This window comes from Rattus rattus, chromosome 2 (genome assembly GCF_011064425.1).
Source record: "Rattus rattus isolate New Zealand chromosome 2, Rrattus_CSIRO_v1, whole genome shotgun sequence".
Taxonomy (NCBI): Eukaryota; Metazoa; Chordata; class Mammalia; order Rodentia; family Muridae; genus Rattus; species Rattus rattus.
In genome coordinates, this window is record NC_046155.1 from 227188075 (window position 1) to 227214680 (window position 26606).

At 41.0% G+C, this 26606-nt stretch overlaps 1 protein-coding gene across 3 annotated transcripts in view; it reads left to right on the forward strand.

The window, feature by feature from the left end:
* Positions 1-26606, forward strand: part of Stxbp5 (syntaxin binding protein 5) — a 143521-nt gene that overhangs the window by 19707 nt on the left and 97208 nt on the right. For all 3 annotated transcript variants that reach the window (XM_032894986.1, XM_032894987.1, XM_032894988.1), the window contains exon 3: positions 26083-26164. In XM_032894986.1, the coding sequence (XP_032750877.1) occupies positions 26083-26164 (82 nt within the window). The remainder of the gene's footprint in view (positions 1-26082; positions 26165-26606) is intronic.

Consider the following 26606-nt stretch of genomic DNA (forward strand, 5'->3'; position numbering starts at 1 on the left):
GTCCCTCTCTTCTCCTCCTTTACTGGACTGTCTGTTATCTTGGGTTTCAGACTCGTCCACTGTAGCCCTCCAGCCACATATCATGGCAGTGCCCATTCCTGCACTCCATGGCTTGCCCAGTACCCTGATATTCTCTAGTGACCAGTCTGTCCAAGTTGGAACAGTAGTTTGTCTTAGAGCTCACTTCACTTCTCTAGCAGATCGAAAGATGGTTTGCTGGCTGGTTTTCTTCTTGTTAACAGTGTTAGCTCTCAAAAAGCCTTCTGTCCTGGACGAGAAATGGTGACTATAATAATCGTTAATAGGTGGGCGGGTGGGAAAGTAACTTTAAAAAAAAAGGTTTGTTTTTTTTTTTTTAAATTCAGAGGGATGTTTTAATTTTTTTCTTTTATTGGATTTTTTTATTTACATTTCAAATGTTATTCCCTTTCCCGGTTTCCCAGTCATAAGCTCCCTATCTTATCCTACTTCCCTTCTTCTATAAGGGTGTTCCCCCTCCCCACTGACATTCTCTACACTGGGGGTCCAGCCTTGTCAGGACCAAGGGCTTCTCCTTCCATTGGTGCCCAACAAGGCCATCCTCTGCTACATATGCAGCTGGAGCCAAGGGTCCATCCATGTGTACTCTTTGGATAGTGGTTTAGTCCCTGGGAGCTCTGGTTGGTTGGTATTGTTGTTCTTATGGGGTTGCAAGTCCCTTCAGCTCCTTCAGTCCTTTCTCTAACTCCTCCAATGGGGACCCCATTCTCAATTCAGTAGTTTACTGCTAGCATTCGCCTCTCAGGAGACAGCTGTATCAGGCTCCTGTCAGCATGCACTTCTTAGCTTCATCAATATTATCTAGTTTTGGTGGCTGTATATATATGGGCTATATACCCACGTAGGGCAGGGTTTGAGTGGCCATTCTTTAGGTCTCTGCTCCAAACTTTGTTTCCATATCCCCTCCTAGGAATATTTTTGTTCCCCCTTTTAAGAAGGACTGGAGCATCCACACTTCGGTTGAGCTTCATGTGGTCTGTGGATCGTATCTTGGGTAATTTGAACTTTTGGTTTAATAGCCACTTATCAGTGAGTGCATACCATGTGTGTATTTTTGTGATTGAGTTACCTCACTCAGGATGATATTTTCTAGTTCCATTTGCCTATGAATTTCATGAAGTCATTGTTTTTGACAGCTGAGTAGTACTCCATTGTGTAGATGTACCACATTTTCTGTATCGATTCCTCTGTTGAAGGGCATCTAGGTTCTTTCCAGCTTCTGGTTATTATGAATAAGGCTGCTATGAACATAGTGGAGCACGTGTCTTTGTTATATGTTGGGGCATCTTTTGAGTATATTCCCAGGAGAAGTATAGCTGGGTCCTCAGATAGTGCAATGTCCAATTTTTGAGGAACCTCCAGACTGATTTCAAGAGTCATTGTACCAGTTTGCAATCCCACCAACAATGGAGGAGTGTTCCTCTTTCTCTGCATCCTCGCCAGCATTTGTTGTCACCTGAGTTTTTGATCTTAGCCATTCTGACTGGTGTGAGGTGGAATCTCAGGGTTGTTTTGATTTGCAGTTGCCTGATGACTAAGGATGTTGAACATTTCTTTAGGTACTTCTCAGCCATTCCATATTCCTCAGCTGAGAATTCTTTGTTTAGCTCTGTACCCCATTTTTTAATAGGTTTATTTGGCTCTCTAGAGTCAAACTTCTTTGAGCTCTTTGTGTGTTTTGGATATTAGCCCTCTATCTGTTGTAGGATTGGTAAAGATCTTTTCCCAATCTGTTAGTTACCATTTTGTCCTAATGACAGTGTCCTTTGCCTTACAGAAGCTTTGCAGTTTTATGAGGTCCCATTTGTTGATTCTTGATCTTAGAGCATAAGCCAATGGTGTTTTGTTCAGGAAATTTTTTCCAGTGCCCATGTGTTCAAGATGCTTCCCCAATTTTTCTTCTATCAGTTTGAGTGTATCTAGTTTTATGTGGAAGTCCTTGATCCACTTGGACTTAAGCTTTGTACAGGGTGGTAAGCATGGATCGATCTGCATTCTTCTACATGTTGACCTCCAGTTGAACCAGCACCATTTGCTGAAAATGCTATCTTTTTTACACTGAATGGTTTTAGCTCCTTTGTCAAAGATCAAGTGACCATAGGTGTGTGGGTTCATTTCCAGGTCTTCAATTCTATTCCATTGATCTACTTGCCTGTCTCTGTACCAATACCATACAGTTTGTTTTCACTATCGCTCTGTAATAGAGCTTGAGGTCAGGGATGGTGATTCCCCCAGAAGTTCTTTTATTGTTGAGGATAGCTTTCGCTATCCTGGGTTTTTTGTTATTCCAAATGAATTTGCAAATTGCTCTTTCTAACTCTACGAAGAATTGAGTTAGAATTTTGATGGGGATTGCATTGAATCTGTAGATTGCTTTTGGCAAAATGGCCATTTTTACTATATTAATCATGCCAATCCATGAGCATGGGGTGGGGAGTCTTTCCATCTTCTGCAATCTTCTTCAATTTCTTTCTTCAGAGACTTGAAGTTCTTGTCATGCAGATCTTTTACTTGCTTGGTTAGAGTCACACCAAGATATTTTATGTTATTAGTGACTATTGTGAAGGGTGTCATTTCTCTAATTTCTTTCTCAGCCTGTTTATCCTTTGAGTAGAAGAAGGCTACTGATTTGTTTTAGTTAATTTTAAACCCAGCCCCTTTGCTGAAGTTGTTTATCAGGCTTACTAGTTCTCTGGTGGAACTTTTGCAATCATTTAAGTATACTATCATTTAATCTGCAAATAGTGATATTTTGACTTCTTCCTTTCCAATTTGTATCCCTTTGACCTCCTTTTGTCATCTGATTGCTCTAGCTAGACCTTTGAGTACTATAGTGAATAAGTAGGGAGAGAGTGGGCAGCCTTGTCTAGTCCCTGATTTTAGTGGGATTGCTTCAAGTTTCTCTCCTTTTAGTTTACTGTTGGCTACTGTTTTGCTGTATATGGCTTTTACTATGTTTAGGTATGGGCCATGAATTCCTGTTCTTTCCACAACTTTTAACATGGAGGGGTGTTGAATTTTGTCAAATGCTTTCTCAGCATCTAATGAGATGATCATGTTGTTTTTACCTTTAGTTAGTTTACATTGATGGATTTCTGTATATTGAACCATCCCTGCATCCCTGGGTTGAAACCTACTTGATCATGATGGATGATCATTTTGATATGTTTTTGGATTCGGTTTGTGAGAATTTTATTGAGTATTTTCGTGTCGTTATTCATAAGGGAAATTGGTCTGAAGTTCTCTTTCTATGTTAGATCTTAGTGTGGTTTAGGTATAAGTGTAATTTTTGCTTCATGGAAGGAATTGTGTAGTGCTCTGTCTGTTTCTATTTTGGGGAATAGTTTGGACAGTATTGGTGTGAGTTCTTCTATGAAGGTCTGATAGAATTCTGCACTGAACCCATCTGGACCTGGGCTCTTTTTGGTTGGGAGACTTTTAATAACTGCTTCTATTTCTTTGGGAGTTATGGGATCATTTAGATGGTTTATCTAGTCCTGATTTAACTTTGGTACCTAGTATGTGTCTAGAAAATCGTCCATTTCATCCAGATTTTCAAGTTTTGTTGAATCTAGGCTTTGGTAGTAGGATCTGATGATTTTTTAATTTCCTCAGATGCTGTAGTTATGTCTCCCTTTTCATTTCTGATTTTGTTAATTTGGACACACTCTCTGTGACCTCTCGTTAGTCTGGCTAAGGGTTTATCTATCTTGTTGATTTTCTCAAGGAACCAGCTCCTGGTTTTGTTGATTCTTTGTTGGTTCTTTTCATTTCTACTTGGTTGATTTCAGCCCTGAGTTTGATTATTTTCTGCCTTCTACTCCTCTTGGGTGTATTTGCTTCTTTTTGTTCTAGAGTTTTTAGGTGTGCTGTCAAGCGGCTAATGTATGTTCTCTTCTGTTTCTTTTTGGAGTCACTCAGAGTTAGGAGTTTTTGGTCTTAGCATTGCTTTCATTGTGTCTCATAAGTTTGGGTATTTTGTGTCTTCACTGTCATTAAATTCTGAAAAGCCTTTAATTTCTTTCTTTATTTCTTTCTTGACCAAGTTATCATTGAGTAGAGCATTGTACAACTTCCATGTATATGTGGGCGTTCTTTCCTTATTGTTGTTATTGAAGACCAGTTTTAGTGCGTGGTGATCTGATAGGATGCATGGGATTATTTCTATCTTCCTGTATCTGTTGAAGCTGTTTTATGACTGATTATATGGTCAATTTTGGAGAAGGTACCATGAGGTGGTAAGAAGAAGATATATCCTTTTGTTTTAGGATGGAATGTTCTATAAATATCTGTTATGTCCATTTGATTCATAACTTCTGTTAGTCTCTCTATGCCTCTGTTTAATTTCTGTTTCAATGACCTGTCCATTTATGAGAATGGGATGTTGAAATCTCCTACTATTATTGTGTGAGGTGTAATGTGTGCTTTGAGCTTTAGTAAGGTTTCTTTTACGTATGTAGGTGCCCTTGTATTTGGGGCATAGATATTTAGGATTGAGAGTTCATCTTGGTGGATTTTTCCTTTGATGAATATGAAGTGTCCTTCCTTATCTTTTTTGATGATTTTTGGTTGAAAGTCGATTTTATTTGATATTACAATGGCTACTCCAGCTTGCTGCTTTTTTTTTTTTATTCAAAAGGTTTTTTTTTTATTCAAAAGTTGTTTTTTTTTTTTGTTTTGTTTTTTTTTTTTTTTTAACTTGAGTATTTCTTATTTACATTTCGAGTGTTATTCCCTTTCCCGGTTTACGGGCCAACATCCCCCTAACCCCTCCCCCTCCCCTTCTTTATGGGTGTTCCCCTCCCCATCCCCCCCCCCATTGCCCCCCTCCCCCCCACAATCACGTTCCCTGGGGGTTCCGTCTTAGCAGGACCCAGGGCTTCCCCTTACACTGGTGGTCTTACTAGGATATTCATTGCTACCTATGAGGTCAGAGTCCAGGGTCAGTCCATGTATAGTCTTTAGGTAGTGGCTTAGTCCCTGGAAACTCTGGTTGCTTGGCATTGTTGTTCATATGGGGTCTCGAGCCCCTTCAAGCTTTCCAGTTCTTTCTCTGATTCCTTCAACGGGGGTCCTGTTCTCAGTTCAGTGGTTTGCTGCTGGCATTCGCCTCTGTAGTTGCTGTATTCTGGCTGTGTCTCTCAGGAGAGATCTACATCCGTCTCCTGTCGGCCTGCACTTCTTTGCTTCATCCATCTTGTCTAATTGGGTGGCTGTATATGTATGGGCCACATGTGGGGCAGGCTCTGAATGGATGTTCCTTCTGCCTCTGTTTTAATCTTTGCCTCTCTATTCCCTGCCAAGGGTATTCTTGTTCCCCTTTTAAAGAAGGAGTGAAGCATTCACATTTTGATCATCTGTCTTGAGTTTCATGTGTTCTAGGCATCTAGGGTAATTCAAGCATTTGGGCTAATAGCCACTTATCAATGAGTGCATACCATGTGTGTTTTTCTGTGATTGGGTTACCTCACTCAGGATGATAGTTTTTCCAGGCTTTTACTCTGAGATAGTGTCTGTCTTTGTCTCTGAGGTGTTTTTACTGTAGAGAGCAAAATGCTGTGTTCTCTTTATTTATCCAGTCTGTTAGTCTATGTCTTTTTATTGGGGAATTGAGTCCATTGTTGTTAAGAGATATTAAAAAATAGTGATTGTTGCTTCCTGTTATTTTTGTTGTTAGAAGTGGACTCATGGTTGTGTGTCTCTCTTCTTTTTTTTCCTTGCAAGGAGATTTCTTTCTTGCTTTTTCTAAGGTGTAGGTTCCCTCCTTGTTTTCCATCTATTATCCTTTGTAGGGCTGGATTTGTAGAGAGATATTGTCTTGATTTGGTTTTGTCATGGAATATCTTGGTTTCTCCGTCTATGTTAATTGAGAGTTTTGCTGGATACAGTAACCTGGGCTGGCATTTGTGTCCTCTTAGGGTTTGTATGACATTTGCCTAGGATCTTCTGGCTTCATAGTCTCTGGTGAAAAGTCTGCCATAATTCTGATAGTTCTGCCTTTATATGTTTCTTGACCTTTTTTTCCTTACTGGTTTTAATATTCTTTCTTTGTTTTGTGCATTTGGTGCTTTAACTATTGTATAATGGGAGGAATTTCTCTCCTGGTCCAATCTATTTGGAGTTCTGTTGGCTTCTTGTATGTTTATAGGCATCTCTTTTTTTATTTTAGGGAAGTTTTTTTTCTTTCTATAATTTCGTTAAAGGTATTTACTGGCCCTTTAAGTTGGGAATCTTCACTCTCTTTTATACCTATTATCCTTAGGTTTGATCTTCTCACTGGGTCTTGGATTTCATGGATGTTTTGGGCTAGGAGCTTTTTGAGTTTTACATTATTTTGATGGTTGTGTTGATGGTATCTTCTGCCCCTGGGATTCTCTCTTCTAGCTCTTGTATTCCGTTGGTAATGCTTCATCTATGACTCCTGATCTCTTTCCTAGGTTTTCTGTCTCCAGAGTTGTCTCCCTTTGTGCTTTCCTTATTGTTTCTATTAACAATATTAAGTTCAATTCTTTCACCTGTTTGGTTGTGTTTTCCTGTAATTCTTTTAAGGGATTTTTGTGTCTCCTCTTTAAGGGCTTCTACTTGTTTACCTGTGTTGTCTTATATTTCTTTAAGGGAATTATTTATGTCCTTCTTAAAGTCTTCATCATTATCATGAGATGTGATTTTTAAATCTAAATCTTTCTTTTCTGATGTGTTTGGATATTCTGTATTTGCTTTGGTGGGAGAACTGGGCTCTGATGATGCCAAGTAGTCTTGGTTTCTGTTGCTTAGGTTCTTGCTATTGCTTCTCGTCATCAGTCATCAATTTGTCTCTGGTGTTAACTTGTTTTGCTGTGTCTGACAGTGGCTCCACCCTCCTGTAGGCCTGTGTGTCAGCACTCCTGTGGAACTGGTTTCTTTCAGCTGGATCTGGGAACAGAGAGGTGCTCCTGGGTTTGTGTGACTTAAAGCCACCAGGTGGGTTGCTTTGTTCAGGAGAGTTGGTCTTAACTCTGATCTCAGGTGTGTAGTCACTCCTGAAGACTAGCTTTCCGCTCTAGGCACAGGCAGAAACCCGAAGGGTCCTGCCCCTGAATGCTCCTAGGGTCCCTGTCCCCAGAAGGCAGAGAGGCACTAGGTGGGTTCTTCTTGGGTCAGGAATGTGGGCAGAAGTAGTTGGCTCCTCTGAGCTCTCAGGATTGTCTGCACTTCTGATAATCTAGCTCTCTTTTCCATGGGATTTGAGTTCAGGGAGCTGTAGGACCAGTTCAGTTCAGTTCCGAGCACAGGCAGAAACCAGCAGGTTCCTGCTGCTGACTGCTCTTATATTCCTATATCCAGAGGCCACTAGGCAGGTTCCTCTTTGGCCAGGAATGTAGGCAGAAGTGGCGGTCTCCTGAGCTATCAGGATTTCAAAAAAGTGGTTTTTAAACTGACACTTGCCAAGTAAAGGAAAAGTATGAAGTACAGGTTAAGACTGCAAAAGTATAAATTGTTGCTTGGCAGAGACTTTCCCCTGGACATTTTTTGTATAGAAAATGAAATGAGGCATGCACTGTTCTTTGGTAAAGAGTCCTTACACCACTGCCTTCATTCCTTTTCATTTTGCTTTGTTGAGACGGAGTTTCTCTGTGAAGCAGTCCTAGCTGTCCAGGAGCTCACAGAGACCTGCCTGCCTCTGCTCCCTCCTGAGCGCTGGGACTAAAGGCAGGCACCACCATGCCCTGTTTCTCACACCATTGTTGGGAGCATATTTCTTCTAGATAATGAGAAGTCACACAGGAGTAGCAAATAACTACAGGTCTTGGAAGTGGTAACTATGGAGACATTCTTGAGGGAATTCATAGTAGTTGGAAGATAATATTTAGAAATTGATGTCTCCTACAAATCATTTAAGGACAGTGTTATATGTTAAAATCATTTACAGAGAGGGAACAACACTTGAGATTCTGATTCCCCAAGTGTGGCAAGGAGCATAACATCTGCAGGTTTCTTTGTTGTTGTTGTTGTTGCTGTTGCTGTTATTTTTGTTAATCTCGTGGCTGCTTTTGATTCAGAATCAGAATAGAGAAATCCTGGATTAAGTGACTGGCCATATGGACAGTAGTAGTCAGAGTGAGCAGATGGCAGATAAGAGCCATAGTCATTGCTGTCTGCTTGGAGAGGGTGTCATTCGAAAGCACTCACACCAAGTGCGTGAGGAGACACTGTGCTGGGGTGCTGGGGTGCCGCTGTCTGCAGAGCACCCCTGCTGGCAGAGACGGGCATTCTGACTTTGAGCTGTGCCTTTTCCTCTTCCTGGAGGTTTATCTGTAGATATGAAGCCAGCGGTAGAAAAGGATCTCACATTTTAATAATGCGGTTGAAAAGCATAGCCCTAAATCTGCAGGTCATCATGGTCATCCGAATGCCAGTGTCCTTTCACAAGTGACAAGACTCCAGCACCGATACACTGTTGGCCTCTCAGATCAGTCTGCATCCCCATCTGTGTTGTCAAATGTCCTGTGCCCCGCACCCTAAACTTCTGCTTAAAGAAATGTCAGCCTTATTGTTTAAATATTCTGCCTGTCTGTCCGTCCATCCATCCAGAGACTTACTATGTAGCACTTGCTGGCCTGGTATTTACTGTACAGACCAGGCTGGCCTCACACTGAGAGCAGCTGTCCTCTCGGCCTAACAATGTGCTGCTAGCATTGTTCAGTTCTTCACTACAGCTGCCTTGAGACATCACATTTTAACAGATTTTATTATCTTTAGTAAAAAGAAATGTGTGACATAATGTCTTTTTTACATGTTAATTTTCTTTTTATCCTTCACAGCAATATGGAATTGTAGTTAAAACAACAGCAAAGCTCTTTATGCTTCTTTATGTTTATACAAAGTAAAAATGAGCATACTGGACCTACCCTAAAGTTCACCCTCTTCACAGAGGCTTCAATCACACTGTGAAGACCACACCTAAAGGAACTTTGGTGTAGCTATTGGAAAAGTAGTCCCATGTAACATCTGTAAGATTTCTGCCATTAAAACTAGCTCTCGCCGACACTGGCCCAGTCCTAAGGTAGCAGAGTCGCAGCACCAGAAGAGCTTCCAGAACAAGGAGTTTGCGCTCCAAAAGTGAGGGCAGCATGGCCAATCACAGTTGCATAACCACCATAAGTGCAGTACCATGGGCAAGTACACTTGTACTCACTGGTAGGTGTTGAGACAGGGCCATAATGTAACTTGCCCTGAGCTTACTGAATAGCTTGCCTGACACTGAGCACCTGGTCCTCCTGCCTCAGTCCCTCAAGGGCTAGAATTATAGGCATGATCCATCTTACTGGGATGTATGTTTCTTACAAATAATCATGTGGTGCAGATGTAGCACATGTGCAGCTCAGTCTTCACATGGGTCCCGAACAACTTGAGCAGGGGCTGTCCCAGAAGCTGTTGCCTGTACTTGGGATATGTTTTTCCAGATTGGCTGCCTTGTCTGACCTCAGTGGGAAAGGAAGTGCCTAGTCCCGCCGAGACTTGAAGTGTCAGGGTTGGGGTGATATACAGGGGGTCTCTACCTGCTCAGAGGAGAAGGGGAGGAGGTTAGGGAAGGACTGGGGAAGGGGTGATTGGGAGGGGGACAGTGAGCAGGATGTAAAGTGAATAAGTAAAAATCAGTCAAACAAACATGTGATGGTATTTAGCTGTACTATGATGGCAGGAGGCAGCAAATTGCCCTTAAAATCCTTCCTTGCTTTGGAAACAATATCTGCTCAAAAACTACTTTTAGGTAATATTATGTGACAAAATATAGAATGCAGGGGATTTTGTTGGGGTAGGTAAGAACTTGTAAAAGATATAATCATTATTATATTCATTTTCAAGCTTTGTCAGGTGAGAATTTGCTTTTTCAGAAATGCTGAGGATGTGAGAGCCATGGAGATTTTGCTCTGATTCATGTGCACTCTGACCTTCTGGTCTAATGTTCAACATTGATTTTCACTGTGGTAGAGGTCAGAATAATAGCGTTCCCTCTCCTTTTTCTTAACCACCAGTCATTGATGAACAAGTGCTCAGAGAAGTTATAATCTTTAAGTCATTAATAACTTACTACTTGCATACCAGTCTTGTTCTTAAAGCATTCTGTCTGAAACATTGTTTACTAGTAACAGGTCAGGCATTTTTCTAACACACAGAGGTCTGTCACATGGAAAACCTGCCCAAGAGCTGTGTGTGTGTGTGTGTGTGTGTGTGTGTGTCTGTGTGCGCGCGCGCGCGTGCCTGTCTGTCTGTCTGTCTGTCTTGCCTGTTCTTTACCACTGTTGATTCCATCTTGCTAATAGTACAGTCTAAATTCCAGAAACTAGAATAAGCTGCTAAAGCAGCCCAACAAATAGTTGGAAGGTGTGATAGCTTTATTTATAAGCTTGACACAATTTAAGATGGTCTGGAAAGGGCTTGTGTAGTTCAGCTTAAAGTTTAGCTTATGGGGAATATCTTGGTTATGTTAACTGATATGAAAGGACCTGCCTCCTGTTGGTGGCACCATTCCCTAGGCAGGACATCCTAGATTACACAAGAGTGGGGGAAGCAGCCTGAGGGCTAGCATGTATGTACTCATTCACACTGTTCCTACTGTGAATACCCTGTGACCAGCTGCTTCACGTTCCTGCTACCTTGACCTTACAACAGTGATGGACTAGAACTTGAAAATGTGAGCCAAATCCTTCCCCCCATAAATTGTTTGTCAGGGTATTTTATCACAGTGACAGGAAAGGAAACTAACGAAGAAGGTAAACTGAATGGGCTAGACCTGTTGATTCATGAAAATTTAATAGCTGCATTACACCTTAGCCCAGTCTCATCATAAAGGCAAGAGTAGACTATCTTCATACTAGTCTATACTTTCTATGTAAGAAGTAACATTGGACCAACAATGATATGTCTAGATGTGAACATGCTTCTCATTTTGGAAAAGCTCATTTGGTCACATACTTATTGAGTATCTACTGTGTCCATGTTCTTTTTCAGCTCTGGGAATATAGAAAGGAGCTTGTTGTGGCCTACTGGCTCCCTAGGCCAGAATGGCTTCAAACAGAAGTTACAGATAGTTTCTGTGCTGCATTGTTTTATGGCGCTTGACAGAGCTGAAGTCATTTGAGAGAGGAAAAGCACCTCTGTAAGATCTAGTCCAGCCTCTAAGGCATGTTCTCGATTAGTGATTTATGAGGGAAGACCCAGCTCATTGCAGATGGGGCTATCCCTGGCCTGGTGGTCCTGGATTCTAGAGGAAAGCAGGCTGAGCAAGCCAAGAGGAGCCAGTGTGCAGCACTCCCACATGCTTTGCCCCAGGTTCCTGCCCTGTTTGAGTTCCTGTCCTGACTTCCTGGTAATGAACATTGATGTAGAAGTCTAAGCCAAGCCCTTCCTTCCCAGCTTGCATTTTGGTCATGGTGTTTCATCAGAACAATAGAAACTTTATGACAGTCCCAAAAGAAGGAAATGAGGAAGTACCTAGGACACAGGATTCAGCGTTGCTATAGAATCAGTAAGGGGAGCAGAAGAACAGTGCAGGCACAGTTGGAGTTGGAGGCTGTAGTCTTGAATGAGTGGGATTTGTTCTTCTCAAGCAGTATTATCCACTTAACTCTCTTTGGCAGTGTCTGTGGACCTAATTGCTGTATTGTCTTTATGCTTCTATTGCTGTACCTTAAGACCTCTGAGGATGAAGACTGTAATTTGCCTGTTGAAGTTCTCAAATAGGAAACATTGAATGGGTTAAGGAGTATTGTTCTGTGGGTTGCCACGTGTTTATTCCCTAAACACAGTGCTATAGTATAGGAAAATATGGAGACAAATGTTTGTTCTTTACCTCAGTTAACCTTTTATCATTTAATATGCCCATAACCTCAGAGTTGGAAATGGGGTGGGAGAGCTAGAATTGGGAAGAAACGGGGTTGTTTGTGGATAAGGAAGAGAGTCGCATGAGTTGTTTGTTGTTCTTGGTGTGCATGCCATGTGCATGGGAGGCTCCTGTGGCTATGGGAAAGGCACGAGTTGAGCTTTGCTGGTAGAGGAGCCAGGGGCTGACTGTCGGGTATAATGAGGCAAACCAGGGTGCTGCGTGAGAACAGGCTTAAGAGAAACTAAATCAGTGGTGTGGGTGGGCTCTGATGGCCCGGGTGCACTTGGCTGCCCGCGGCCTGGCCTTCTCAGATGAAGCCGTGCCATCCTGGTCACCTGGCTGCCTTCATGAGCTTCCCTTCATCTTGGTTTATCACTCCCACTAGGACCTACACACTTCCTGCATTGCTAGAGGCTTTGCTGCTGCTTCTCTCCTTCGTGTCCAGCATGCCATGGGTCTTGACTCTTGTCAGTGTCAGTAGCTACAGTGCAGTTGGCTGTGGTTTTGCTCTATCCAGAGTGTATGGCTCCCTTGTGCATAGACCCTGGTATTCCCAAACGAGAGCACTCACCACCACTCTTCTTGCAGAGACTCCAGGTTTCTAACTCCAGTCACACATACGGTTCTGCTATACACTTCCCTTCAATTGTAAAAGTTGAGAAGAAGCAAACTGTGTGTATTGTGGCTTGTTTTTCTACAATGGACATCTTGGGGGACAGATTTTCCTGAACACAGGGCCTTCAAGCCATACATCTTTAAAATTAGAAGCCACAAATTCAATATCTTTTCTTCAACTCTCTTCAAAATTGAGTTCTGTCATTTATACTTAAAATAATTTTAAGGTGTGTGTGTGCATGTGTGTATGTGTGTGTGTGTGTGTGCACGTGTGTGTGTGCGTGTGCATGTGTGCGTGTGTCTGTGCGCGTGCATGTGTGTGTAGCCATACAGACCTGAAAAGAGCACTGGGTCCTCTCAAGCAGAAGTCGTGGGCTGTTATGAGCCACATACCTGACTGGGGCACTGGGGAGTGAGCCTGGGTCCCGTTCTGGAGCAGCTGTTGCTCTTTATCACTAAGCTACATCTCCAGCCTTGGTGCTAAGCATGTTTTTGTTGTTTTCTTTTGTTTTTTTTTTAAATGTATAATTGCAGTATAATTTAATTTTCCCCTTGCTTCCCTCCAAACACTTCTATATACCCCTCCCTGCTTTTCTTGAAACTCAAGGCTGTTTTCATCAACACACACACACACACACACACACACACACACACACACACACACACACACACATTCCTAAAAATAGCCTGTTCAGTCTGTATAATGTTAGTGTTATGTATGTTGTCAGGACTGGGCATTTGGCACTAGACACCCAGTTCTGTGCGTTTCCCTCGGGGAAGACCATCTCTCATGTCTCTGGCCTCCTTCAGTTGGAGAGGGTCGAAGGCTTGTGGGCTTTTCTTCATCCAGTCTGGCATCTTCCCTGTGTCGTTCTTGTTCAGATCATGTGACTCTATTGGGGAGAGTCCATGGGTATAGCCCCTGATATCACTAGGAGACACTCTCAGAGCAAACTCCCCAATCCTTTGTCTCTTACAGTCCCTCTTCTGCAGTGTTCCCTGGGAAGAGTTTCCTTGATGAGGGGTGAGGACCACATTTATCTGTAGGTGTAAGGCCACAGTTGTGTAGAGCGTGGTTAAGGACTCTGCAGGGTTTGGAAAGACATGGTTGTAGGTGTTCCTGCACTCATCATGACTTCTCTGCCGCAGAGTAGTTAGCTAGCTTTCCAGTGTGCTTTTAAAATTGTCACAGTGCATTTCTGTATGAAGAATATGTAAAGGTAGTGGCTTTTATTTTTTATTTTTTTAATAGTGCAAAAATGTGTATTTAGAATTAGCCATCTGGACTCAGTTTGGAAGATCCCAGTTTTGTTGGTAACATCTAGAGCATCATAATCAGGAGCCAACTGAACAAGGTATTGATTTTGTTACAGTTCTTTTTAGAGCCTGTTTGATCTGGTGCTTGCTGGCATTGACACCCACAGCGAACACAAGTGAACTACTGCCTCTGTCTTCTTCATGACTGACTCATGATCAGACGGATTTGATTGCCGAGGGTGGAGTGGTCAAGCTTGTTTCTCCTGGTGTGCTCTGGTGGGGCTATTTGGGCTACAGGGTTCAGGGCTGTGGGTTCTCGGGCTGACGGAAGGTGGGGGACATGTGGACCTTCTTTATGTTGTGGCTGTGGACACCTTTCAGCACTGCTTCTGTCTTTGGAAGCTTCCAGTATGTAGACTCTGAAGTGCTAGGATTATGGGCCACTGTTCTTCAACTGTTGCTTTTGTGCTTGTTTGCTAATCATTAGATAGATAGATAGATAGATAGATAGATAGATAGATAGATAGATAGATAGATAGATAGGTAGATAGATAGATAGATAGATAGATAGATAGATAGATAGATAGATAGAGTCTGTTTTGCAGTCTTAATAGTATTCATTTGTGATTCTACAATTGAGCAATGGTTTGGACCAAAAAGGGCTGAGATTGCCCCTCCTCACTTGACATGGATAGGTTATATAGTCTTTACTCATTGATCTTATCTATTTTTTGTACATTTTTTAAATGACAAAAACATTTTGAGTTCTTCTAGCTTCTTGAGATTCACATAATCATCATCTTTAGTTAGCCTACCATGTTAGAGCACACTGAGGCTTCTTATATCTAACCTTAACTTAGACAGAAGAAGTGTTGGATTTAGGATACTGCATGGGTATAGACAGAAAAACAGTCACAGGGTTGGCATAGACACACACACACACACACACACACACAGAGAGAGAGAGAGAGAGAGAGAGAGAGAGAGAGAGAGAGAGAGAGAGAGAGAGAGAGGGAGACAGACATTCTCTCTCGGTCACATACACATGTACATGCACACGCTCACACATAGTGTGGGGAGGGAGAGAGAGTGGGGAAGGAAGTGGGGAAGAGACTGACTGAAACAGAATAGAGCAGCCAGGCAAACCCACTAGCAAAGTGATGTCCCTTGGTGGTCACTAGGTGTCAGCCTTCCCTCAGCTCCCTTCCCTGCTACTCTCTCCAACCTTAGATAAATACTTTTCAAATCTGAAGTTATATGTGATTACATGATCAAGATCCTGGAAGTTCTGTGCCTTGCTTACTTCCCATGATCTTCAATTTCATATATGTTTACTCTATTTATGTTTAATAGTATTCCATTCTGTGTATGCATTTTCTGTTTCTTGATTATTTCAGTAGTGCTATAGCAGACACAGGAGTGCAGGTGTTTCTTTGATATTTCTTTTTCTCTCTCTTGTGTACACATGCACATGCACACCCCCGTCACATATACACCACACACGAGTGTGCGCGCGCGCGCGCGCACTCACACACACACAGAGAGAGAGAGAGAGAGAGAGAGAGAGAGAGAGAGAGAGAGAGAGCTCACACAGCCTACACCCACCTAGTAGTAGGATTACTAGATCAAGTGGCAGTTCTATTTTTAAGCTTTGAAGGAGCCTCCATGCTTTTTCTCTAATGATCGTCAGTTATAAGGGTTTTCTTTTCTCCACACCCTGACCAGCATTCATCAGCACAGTGGTTTCAGAAGTGCCACTCTTACATCCAGGCACCTGTAGGCCTCTGTAAAGTGTCCTGGCCAAGTGTCACACTGTGTTAACACTGACTGCACTGTGAAGGCTAGACGTCTGAACATTCCAGTTTTATTTTTGATTATTTGTTTATCCTGGGTCCCTGGAATTTACATAGGAGTTTTAGGATTAGATTATCAGTTTATTTTTGCCAACAGTTGAAATTCTGTAGAAATGGTGTGCCCTCTGTTTAGAATGATTCATCTGTTCCATGAATATGAGATGTCTCCATTTATTTAGGTTTTCCTTCTGCAAGACTCTATAGACTTTCTTATATAATAAGACTTGCTTTTGTTTGGGCAGTTTATTTGTACTCATTTTATCCCTTGTGTTAACATAAAAAGAATACTGGGCAGAGAACTTGGGGCCTTGTGTGTGCTAGTGACCAGCTCTACTAATGCGCTGTGCTCCAGTCCCTGCGATTATTATAACAGGACTCTTAGATTGTTTGTTGCAAGTATTGAGAAGGATACTTTTTTATGTATTGTCAGTGTGTTGTGTGTATAAATAGTTGTACCTGTGTGACAGTGTGTTGTGTGTATAAATAGTTGTACCTGTGTGACAGAGTGTTGTGTGTATAAGTGGTTGTACCTGTGTGACAGAGTGTTGTGTGTATAAATAGTTGTACCTGTGTGACAGTGTGTTGTGTGTATAAAGAGTTGTACCTGTGTGACAGGGTGTTGTGTATATAAAGAGTTGTACCTGTGTGAGTGTGTTGTGTGTATAAATAGCTGTATCTGTGTGACAGTACAGTCCTACCTTGCTTGTTTACTTGTTTTAGAAATGCTATTTTGGTGAATGTTTAACAATTTTTAACATATATAATATATCATCCTTGAATAGGGATAATTTTCATTCTATTCTACTTATATATTTTACATTTATTGTTATTACTACTACTACTACTTCTACTATTACTACTACTATTAGTAGTAGTAGCCCCTTTACCCTGGTTAGAACATTCTAGACCACACTGAAGAAGCATGGACATCCTACTTACTGATGCTCTTGGTAAGGTGTAGAGTCCTTTACTATTGCATATGATGCTCTTTGAGATTTTCGTGATGCCCTGTCATGATGACGGTTCGCTCTACTGCCACTGTGGGGTGACTGGCCATGAAAGCACAGTGGCTTCTCTCACCCTTCCTGTGCCTGTTGAACTGATCATGTGGCTTCTTTCTTTTAATACACGGAGGCAGTGAATTTATTAGTCAGATCTTTTCAAGATAAGGTATCCTTTCTTTCTCCCTTCTCTGTTATCCTTTCTCCCTAATCTCTGTGCTGAAGGTTGACCCCAGGACCCCTGGCGTACTATACTCAGATGTGCACTTGGCACACAGGACAGGTCCACAGTGCTAGTCCCGTCCTTCTGTTTAGTTTAGCCAGTCCTGCTCTTCTTATATATTTCTAGAAGAAAGTGTTTTCTCATCACTTTAGATGTTTGTGAAGAATTTATCTCAAAATTATTATAGAATTATGGTATAGAATTCCAGGTTCCTGTCTAAGGTCCTGTGTCACATTACTTCTTTAGTAAACTAATATTTAATGTAACCCATGAGCTAATGTTCTTTAGAATCTAGGATTTTATCCTTTCAATCAGCATATTCTTTTCTACATTCTATGACGAGATTACTACTTAGAAAAGGTCCTTGTAGCTCCAAGTTTTCTAGTTCAAGGTTAGTTGGCCTTGTTTTGGGGGCTTCTGTGAGGGCACTGGGCTGCAGCAGTAGAGGGTGGGTAGCTAAGCCACATTCTCACCTGATGAGCCAGGAAGAAGAGGATAACAGGCCCGAGTCCGACAGCCTACGTTACAAAGTCCATTAGTGACCCCGACCTTACCTGGGCTCACCACTCCGTCATCTTTACACTTCCCAGGAGCACTTCGACATGGGTCTGGGGCTTGGGTATTCGGTGTCTAAGCTTTAGGACCACCTAATAGGTCTATTATATTTACTTGCTGCTAAAAGTTACACGTGACCCAGCCATATTTATTTAGACCATTCTGGAGTTATCAAATATCCATAGATTAAATATGGACTGTATGCTTCTTCTATGTTTATTCTTCAATTGTAAGATGACTTAACAATGAAGTAGGAATCGAGATTTATGAGTGCAAATTACCCGTAGTAATATACTCTCTAGTGTAACAGAGCTTGACGGTTTAACCTATAAGCTCTGAGATTAAATGTCTTAAGTCAAGTCTCAGCTTCTTTGCCAACTTGCTGTGAGTCTGGGAAAGTTATTTAAACTCATACTTGCATATTCTTGATTTGTGAAAATGGTTGACCTCAGGTACTGTTGTTTGCACGTAGGAATGTTCCCCGTATCACAGTTGGGAGGATGAGGGACCTAGTTATCTCTAAATTCCTCTTTTGTCCCTCCCTTTCTACTCTTTCCACCCCTTCACCTCCCAGTCACAGTAACAATGAAAGTCATTTAGGAGGTGAACTTCAGGCTAAGTTTGAAATAGATATGTAGTACAATAAGTAAAATGCTTTACTAGTTATGAGTTTTGCTCTGTGTGTGTGTGTGTGTGTGTGTGTGTGTGTGTGTGTGTGTGTGTGTCTATTATGTGGATATGTGCATGCTGAGTGTGTATCATTAAACAATGTCGATGTTGGCTGGTTTTCCCCACCACTCTCCACTTTCTTTATTAAGTAAGGCAGGGGCTTTGGAAGAACCTAGAGCTCCCTGATTGAGTTAGCCTAGCTAGCCACTTCACCCCAGCGACCCTGTCTCTGTATTCTGAGTGTCAGGATTACAGCACACAAATCTCTAGCTTTTGCATGGGCTTTGAGAGCCAAACTCTGGTCCTCGTGTTTATTCTGTGAGTGTTTTATCCTAGATCCATCCCCCCAGTCTTCCTGATATTCTGTTCTGCTCATCAGTCCTTATAACCTTCTGTGTTAGGGACGTGGATCAGCAGTAGATAGAGTGACCTTTGTGCCATGTATATGGTCCTATATTCCATACTCAAAAATAGCAAAAAGTTAAGCTCTTACTAGCTCCAAGTTTCGTTTCTGTGTATCCATCTCATATACCACTTCCTTTTATTCCTCATTAAATCCTACTTTCACTATATTTTTCTATGTTTAATTCTTTACTTTCCCCCCATTGTGTAACCGAGGATCTTTGAAAGACTCAATTGCGTGTTTCAGCTTTGCTCTCTGCCCTCCTATGAATGTGTCTGTATAATGAACTTATTATTCTAGCCAGCGCTTATAAAGACACACAATCAGTTATCTGGTTTACAACCATAAGCCTAGCTTGGGCAGGCTTGGAGCTGTTCCAACTTGTTCCTCAGCTATAGAGTCCTTTATTACTGCTGTTCCTCCTGCCCACATGCTCCTGGTCCGTCTCCTCTCATGCAGCCTCCTCTACTCTGTCTCCTTCTTCCTCCTCTTCCTCTTCCTCCTCTACCTGCAATCCCCTAACTTGGTCCTCAAGTCCCACCTTTCTCCCTCTATTGCCCAATCACAGGTTCTATTTTTTTGTTGACCAGTTAAATTGGGGAGAAGGTTCATATACTATCACTTGGTATCAGAGTCATCCACATCTAGAGAACCAGTATAAATACTAAAGCATGGGGCTGGAGAAATGGCTCAGCATTAAGAGCACCGACTGCTCTTCCAGAGGTCCTGAGTTCAAATCCCAGCAACCACATGGTGGCTCACAACCATCTGTAATGGGATCTGATGCCCTCTTCTGGTGTGTCTGACAGCTACAGCATACTGATATTAAATAAATAAATAAATAAATCTTTAAAAGAGGTTGGGGATTTAGCTCAGTGGTAGAGCGCTTGCCTAGCAAGCACAAGGCCCTGGGTTTGGTCCCCAGCTCTGAAACAGCAACAACAACAACAACAACAAAAAACTAAAGCATTACAATACAAACAGCATCAGACCAACCCACCACATTTCCCCCTTTTTGTCTAAATAAAAAGGCTCTTATAATAATAAAGAACATACAATAGGAACCATTGTGAAACAAATATAAAAACTCTTAGGTAAGAGTTACATTTGTAATGTCTAGTCATTTTATGTTTGACACCTTAGATAAAGTATTCTATCATCTATCCTATCTTGGTGAGTTTAGAGTTCTGTACAAATCAGTTTGTATCTTAGCTTGTGTTACCATCCTAAAAAATATCTTCTTAGACCAAGAACATCTTCTTAAATCCTAAACAACTTAAGCTCATAGTAAGACTATGACTATCTAGTCTTCAATCCATTACAGACCTTAAGGGAATAAATATTACCTGAGTATGCAGGAAGTGCAGGGATGCAGCTTCAGAAAATTAGAGAAATGAGAGAGACAGCTGACAGCCTGGACAGTGCCATATTCTCTAAAACACTGGAGCATCATCTTCAGCCTTCCGGCCCAGGATATCAGTCAGGCCGCTCTCGAAGCAGGAGTCGTGAAGGACTTACTTGTCCTGTCTTGGCAGAGCTTGGCAGTTGATGTCCCTGGTTTTGTTTGTCCTTTCTGGACAGCATTCTATCTGCAAATAAAGTTAGGGTGTTTTCTTTGCCTGCTTGCCACAAGTGAAGCCATCTCCAAGTGGAGGTTCTTTAATGCTCATCTTCTTCTTCCAAGTTGAATCCTGTGTTGCCAGGAGCTGACGTGTTTCAATGTCAAAAAGCCTTAAATTAAATAAAACATTTTTAAATGCCAATTGATTCTGTGAGTCTCTGAGGTTTTTGAAGACATCTGTCTATTCATAGCATATCTGAATTAGCTAACATTGCCTGTCTTCAGTTACACATTGTATGTTCAACCCAGAATGCATATTTCTCTGATGATCTAGACTAGTATCTGACATGATCACAAGTTTGACTATTAACTTGTATTTCTTAATCATACACAATAGTTTGTAATAGCAGCCATTAAAAGGAGTGGAACTTTACATTGTATCTTTAAGGGTTATATAGGAACAATACCTCATATAAGAATTTAAAAGATATGTATATTATGGTGCCAAAAATAACCTTAAATTTGCATTGATATCTAATAATCTAAACCAATGTAACCTTTAAATTTATATCAATATACAACATTCTGTACCAATATAACAAAATATAGCCTCATTTTTTTTTTTATCAAAATACAAAAGTCTATACCAATGTAAGATTATGGCTATAAAATAGTTTTTGGTTTAAGAATAGAATCAGTAATATCCCTCTTTTTTCTTATTGTTCCTATAATATTTCTATATCTCCTCTCTTCTCAACTTTTCCCTCTTAAGAAAGAAGAGTAAAGAAAAGGAAAGGGAAGAGAAAAAAAAGAAATTAATGAATCTAACCTTGTGTCAAGATCATAACTATTTGTAACAGTCCCCTTAAGTGGTGACAACCTTCCAATATCCAATAAGTGACCAAAATTCTCCACCCCGCCTTCTGCCAATTTGGGGGTATAGTTTCCTTTTGAGCGCCCCTCTTCCCCCAATGGAAAACTCGTTAAGTCTTAGGAAAGCCAACTGTGGCATTTGTTGTCCATTCTCTGTACTGAGAAAGTTCAGGCTTAAGTGAAGTCCTGATTGGATAAATAAGCCTGTGAGGTTGGACCTAAAGAGCTAACTGTTTTGAAGTTGTCCTGGAAGCAAGTCTTTAGAGGACCCAGAATTGATGGAGTCTAAGGTAGGATCAGGCAGGAAGCTAGAACAGTAAGTGTCAGGATCCACAGGGTGAATCTTGTCAAAGCTGTATTCTTGGTTGTTTTTTTCTGTGCACATAAAATTTCCAGAGGCAATATATATTTCTGTATTAACATAGTCTATGGAATGTGCAACGTTCATAGATCAGTTAAAGATGCCTTTCTGCTCCCTGTTTAAACAAGTAAAAGGTATCTGTCTTTCTTAAGCTAGTTTGGATTATAATAAAAATTGCAGTATATCTTCATCTGTGCCATATGAAAGGATGGCAGAGTGGATCTTGAGGACTTTTGAAGCCAGAGATTTATTGGCCTTGTATGGCTGAGTTATGATGGGAGACATTTACATGTTCTAGTTGATTTCAGACTTGATCATTTAAAGGGACCAGCATATACATTACAGATCTTTTGGTTTTCTTCTTGTCTGTAGCTATGATCTTCAGGATGTCTCCCCTTGTCAGGTCTGATTTTTTTTTTTTTTTATCAATTTGGAAGGATCCCATAGTTTTTTGTTTTTTGTTTTTTTCCTGTGGAAATAGAGGCATAACTCCTTTCTTAGCATAACATATTTCCTGTTTTCCAGTCTGACGTTAGAACATCTTTAGTAAACTGGTTTAGTTCAGCAGATTTTCCCCCCATAATCCAAACTCTCAGCAGCTGTAGTTTTTTGTTTGCTTGCATTCAAAAAAATTTAAGTTAGCAGAGCACTGTGTGCCCCTTATGATGACACCCACCTGGGTGAAGAAAGCCAGGCAAACTGCAAGGAGTATGTGCCAGGTGTTGCTCCTCAGGGAACTGATTTGCTCCAAAAGTAAAGATGACTAGTTAGGTAAAGATGACTAGTTAGGTAAAGATGACTAGTTAGGTAAAGATGACTAGTTAGGCAAAGATGACTGACTAGTTAGGTAAAGATGACTAGTTAGGTAAAGATGACTAGTTAGGCAAAGATGACTGACTAGTTTGGCAAAGATGACTAGTTAGGTAAAGATGACTAGTTAGGCAAAGATGACTAGTTAGGTAAAGATGACTACTTAGGTAGGTATTTTAGTTATTGCTAGAGAAGCAGCAGAACAAGTGCAGAAGGGCATCTGGACTAGGAAGTCTATACCCCTTTAAGAGAATGCACTGAAATTCAGAGTGTGAAGGAACAACAGCACAAGGAAAACATTTATCACTAGCCAGTTTTGTTCCATGATTGATATATCAGAGTACAGAACAATAAATGAACATTTTTCCAGTTAGTAAATATATTTTCAAAATTTTTTTCAATGTATAGTTTTTTGATTGCTTTGTAATTTGAATTTCAGATAGTTTGTGATCGTGAGTGTAGGCACGAGAGATGTAGATATTTAACCAAGTGGATGGTTATTAGAAGGGTGGATTATTTGTGGTAAGGATGTTCTTTCAGAAATGCCAGCATCAAGAGGAGCTGAGTACACAGCCACTGGTATGAAGGATGTGGAGATATTTGTATCTAGGGTGTTCTAATCTACGACCTAATATATTCAAGTTGATGAGTTTGTTTTTTTTTTTTTTTTTTTTTTTTTTAGTGTGTTTTGTCCACTGACAAGTTTTAGCCAGTGTAACAAATATGACTATTTGATGAGTCCATGTGTGTTTTAATTCTCACTGTGTTTCTGTGTGCAGAGACAGCATAGGTCTTTGTGGAGTTTAGAGATTAGGAAGCTGAGGGCTGAAAAATTCTTTGAAGGTCATAGTGAAGACGATAGAGCTGGTACATGAACTGACGTGAAAGATGAAATCTTAGTTTTCTTTGTGCCTCAGATGGTCTTGTGGCACCTAAAGTAAATCAGCTAGTTAACCACTCTGCCCACCCACACATGCTAACCACTCTACCCACCCACACATTGCCTCTGGCAGGCTGGGCTTACTAAATTTGCAGTAGAGTTGAAATTCTTACAGACTACCAGTCAGAGCTGCTTGCTCTGAATTTTATGTTTTGTCAATGTGATGTGACACACACACACACACACACACACACACACACACACACACACAGGCACACACACAGGCACACACACAGGCACACACACATGCACACACATCCATTCTTTAATGTTTAAGCCTGTTGGTAAGGCCCAGTAGTGACTTACTTTGTTTGACACTGACCTACTCCAGCCTCTGTCCATGGTGCCATGGAGAGAATTTTCAAGGCCAGGAAGCTACATCCCCAATGAAGAAAGCTGCTTTTATAATCTTTGCTTCTAATAGTCAGTTTTGTTTATTTTTACACATTTTTGTCTGTCATATTTTACATTTTTATAAGGCAAATATCCATATGATTGCATTACTTATTAAAATCTGAATTGCAAAACTGGTCTGTTTTTAAAAAAATCAAAACTGTCTACTTTAAGAAGATTTCGGGGCTGAAGAGATGGCTCAGTGGTTAAGAGCACTGACTGCTCTTCCAGAGGTACTGAGTTCAAATCCTAGCAACCACATGGTGGCTCACAACCATCTGTAATGAGATCTGATGCCCTCTTCTGGTGTGTCTGATGACAGCTACAGTGTACTCATAAATAAATAAACTTAAAAAAAAAAAAGATTTCAGAAAGCTAGTCTTCTCGATTTTCCATCTTATCCAGGATGATTAAGAGAACTGTCGGTGCTTGAAAGAACAAATAATGAGAATCTCTGGTATATGTGTGATTGGAGACTGAAGCCCAGGGTTTATAGAATCTAGGCAAGTTTGTAACAGTGCTACGTTCATGTCGCATTATTAGTATCTTTTAGAGTTCCACAGAGGCAAGGCTCATGTAGAAATCTTATAGTTGGATAGTTAAGGCTGTACTTACTCCTGAAAACCTACTCTGTGCTCCAGGTAACAGACCTAAACTCAAAGAACTATGTCTTTGACTAATGTAAAAAGGTCAGTGCTAGAGAGATATAAGGACCAGTGGTGGAGCATTTGTTTTCCACAAGTGAGGTCAATGCATAGCAAGAAAAGAGAGGTATACAAAATAGAATGTGACTCATGATGCATTTGTTTTGTATTAAGCAGAACTTCATGGCATATTTTATTAGAACATAAAATGGTCTCTGTGAGTTTGCATACAGAGGGCTGGAGGTTATTAAAACTCACTAAATGTTTAAAGCTTGTCTTTTTTTTTTTTTTTTCATCTTTATTAACTTGAGTATTTCTTATTTACATTTCGATTGTTATTCCCCTTCCCGATTTCCAGGCCAACATTCCCCTAACCCCTTCCCCTCCCCTTCTCTATGGGTGTTTCCCTCCCCCATCCTCCCCCCATTACTGCCCTCCCCACAACAACCACGTTCACTGGGGGTTCAGTCTTGCCAGGACCAAGGGCTTCCCCTTCTACTAGTGCTCTTACTAGGTAGGCTATTCATTGCTACCTATGGGGTTGGAGCCCAGGGTCAGTCCATGTCTTTGGGTAATGACTTAGTCCCTGGAAGCTCTGGTTGGTTGGCATTGTTGTTCATATGGGGTCTCAAGCCCCTTCAAGCTCTTTCAGTCCTTTCTAAGATTCCTTCCATGGGGGTCCCATTCTCAGTTCAGTGGTTTAATGATGGCATACGCCTCTGTATTTGCTGTATTCTGGCTGTGTCTCTCGGGAGAGATATACATCCGGCTCCTGTCGGCCTGCACTTCTTTGCTTCATCCATCCTGCCAAGGGTATTCTTGTTCCCCTTTTAAAGAAGGAGTGAAGCATTCACATTTTGGTCATTCTTCTTGAGTTTCATGTGTTCTGTGCATCTAGGGTAATTCAAGCATTTGGGCTAATAGCCCCTTATCAATGAGTGCATACCATGTGTGTTTTTCTGTGATTGGGTTACCTCACTCAGGATGATATTTTCCAGTTCCATCCATTTGCCTATGAATTTCATAAAGTCATTGTTTTTGATAGCTGAATAATATTCCATTGTGTAGATGTACCACATTTTCTGTATCCATTCCTCTGTTGAAGAGTAAAGCTTGTCTTTTTTACTTTGTATTATTTATTAGCTACCCAAAGCAGATTAGCAATGTGTTAAAAGGTCTGAGTTCTTATTTCAGGCTAATGAAAGTATAACGCATGTAACAGTACCTCACAGAAAGTTCTAGAAACGTGCATGGGTGTTTTGCTATGCGTTAATCTTCATTCAGTGTATCTCAGAGAACAGGGCTAGGGATGGGACCTATGAATATGTACTTAGCATGCACAAAACCCAGGTTCATCCCAAGCATGTGAGAAAAGGGGAAGGAGGAGGTGGGGAGAGGACAGTGGCCACCATGGAGCCATGGCACATGCGCACGTTGTGTTCTGCTGCTTTCTGTTGTACAGAGCACACTAGTTATCTCCTATGCTTCCCATTCCTATCTGTTTAGTTTGCATGGGGGATGATAGTACATTCTTCCTGGATTGTGACAGTTGAAGGAGTTAATTCATATGGCATTTCCAGTCATACTCGGCCACTGGTGGAGACTGTTAGTTAACGTAAGCCTTTGCATGTTCAGAGTCTTGGAGTCCACATCCATGCACGTCGGGAAACACTGGGACACTGTGATCTTCATGTTGCCTTGAGCAGCATGGTCACATGGTCAGTTTTTGATTATATTTTAGATTACAAGTGACACTGTGGGATTGAAAATTGGTAGTGAGAAGAATATTCCAAGATGACGTTTTAATGTTTTATTTTTTTCTAGAAAGAAGTTTTCCTATTTATTTTAAAACTAATTTATAAGACTTGTGGTTATTAATAAATAAAGCTCTGGGTATATCAGCCTCTTTAGGTGGCCTGGATTGAATATCAGGTCATCAGAATATTTATTGGTTACATAACCTAAAAAGTTCCTTTTAAAATGCACATGGTACAAACTCCTTAATGGGGCCGATGGCAGCTTTGGTCGTCCAGGGGTGGAGTGTTATTGCCAGCATGACAGTGGAGCGGCAGTGATTCAACTCCAGTTCCTGATTAACGAGGTTAGTGACTGGTGTTTATTCCTCCTACTGAGACCCCAAATTAGAACAATCTAGTTCTTCAGATTGCTTGCATATACTTAAAAGTAAATATTTGAATAAAAATGTAATTTCTTGAGAGTCACATGCAGTCATAATTCATTTTAAGGTGCCACCGCAAGTATGCAATATGTTTTCTCAGAATAAGGTTGCAAATAAAATAAAAATATTTTTGTTACCTCATGCTACATTTTAACTATTGTTTCAAAGGTTTTGGAAGTTACATAGCATTAAAAAACCTGTATAGAACTAGTGTTAAACACAGCATTTACTAGAGTACGTTAACAAAGTGTTCCCACATATTTCTGGGGAAGCAGCTTCCATTTGAACGTGTCCTGGCTTTGACTGTGAGAATGCGAAGTGTGAAAGGAGCTAGAGAAAATTCTATTTCACGGCATAGAGACGG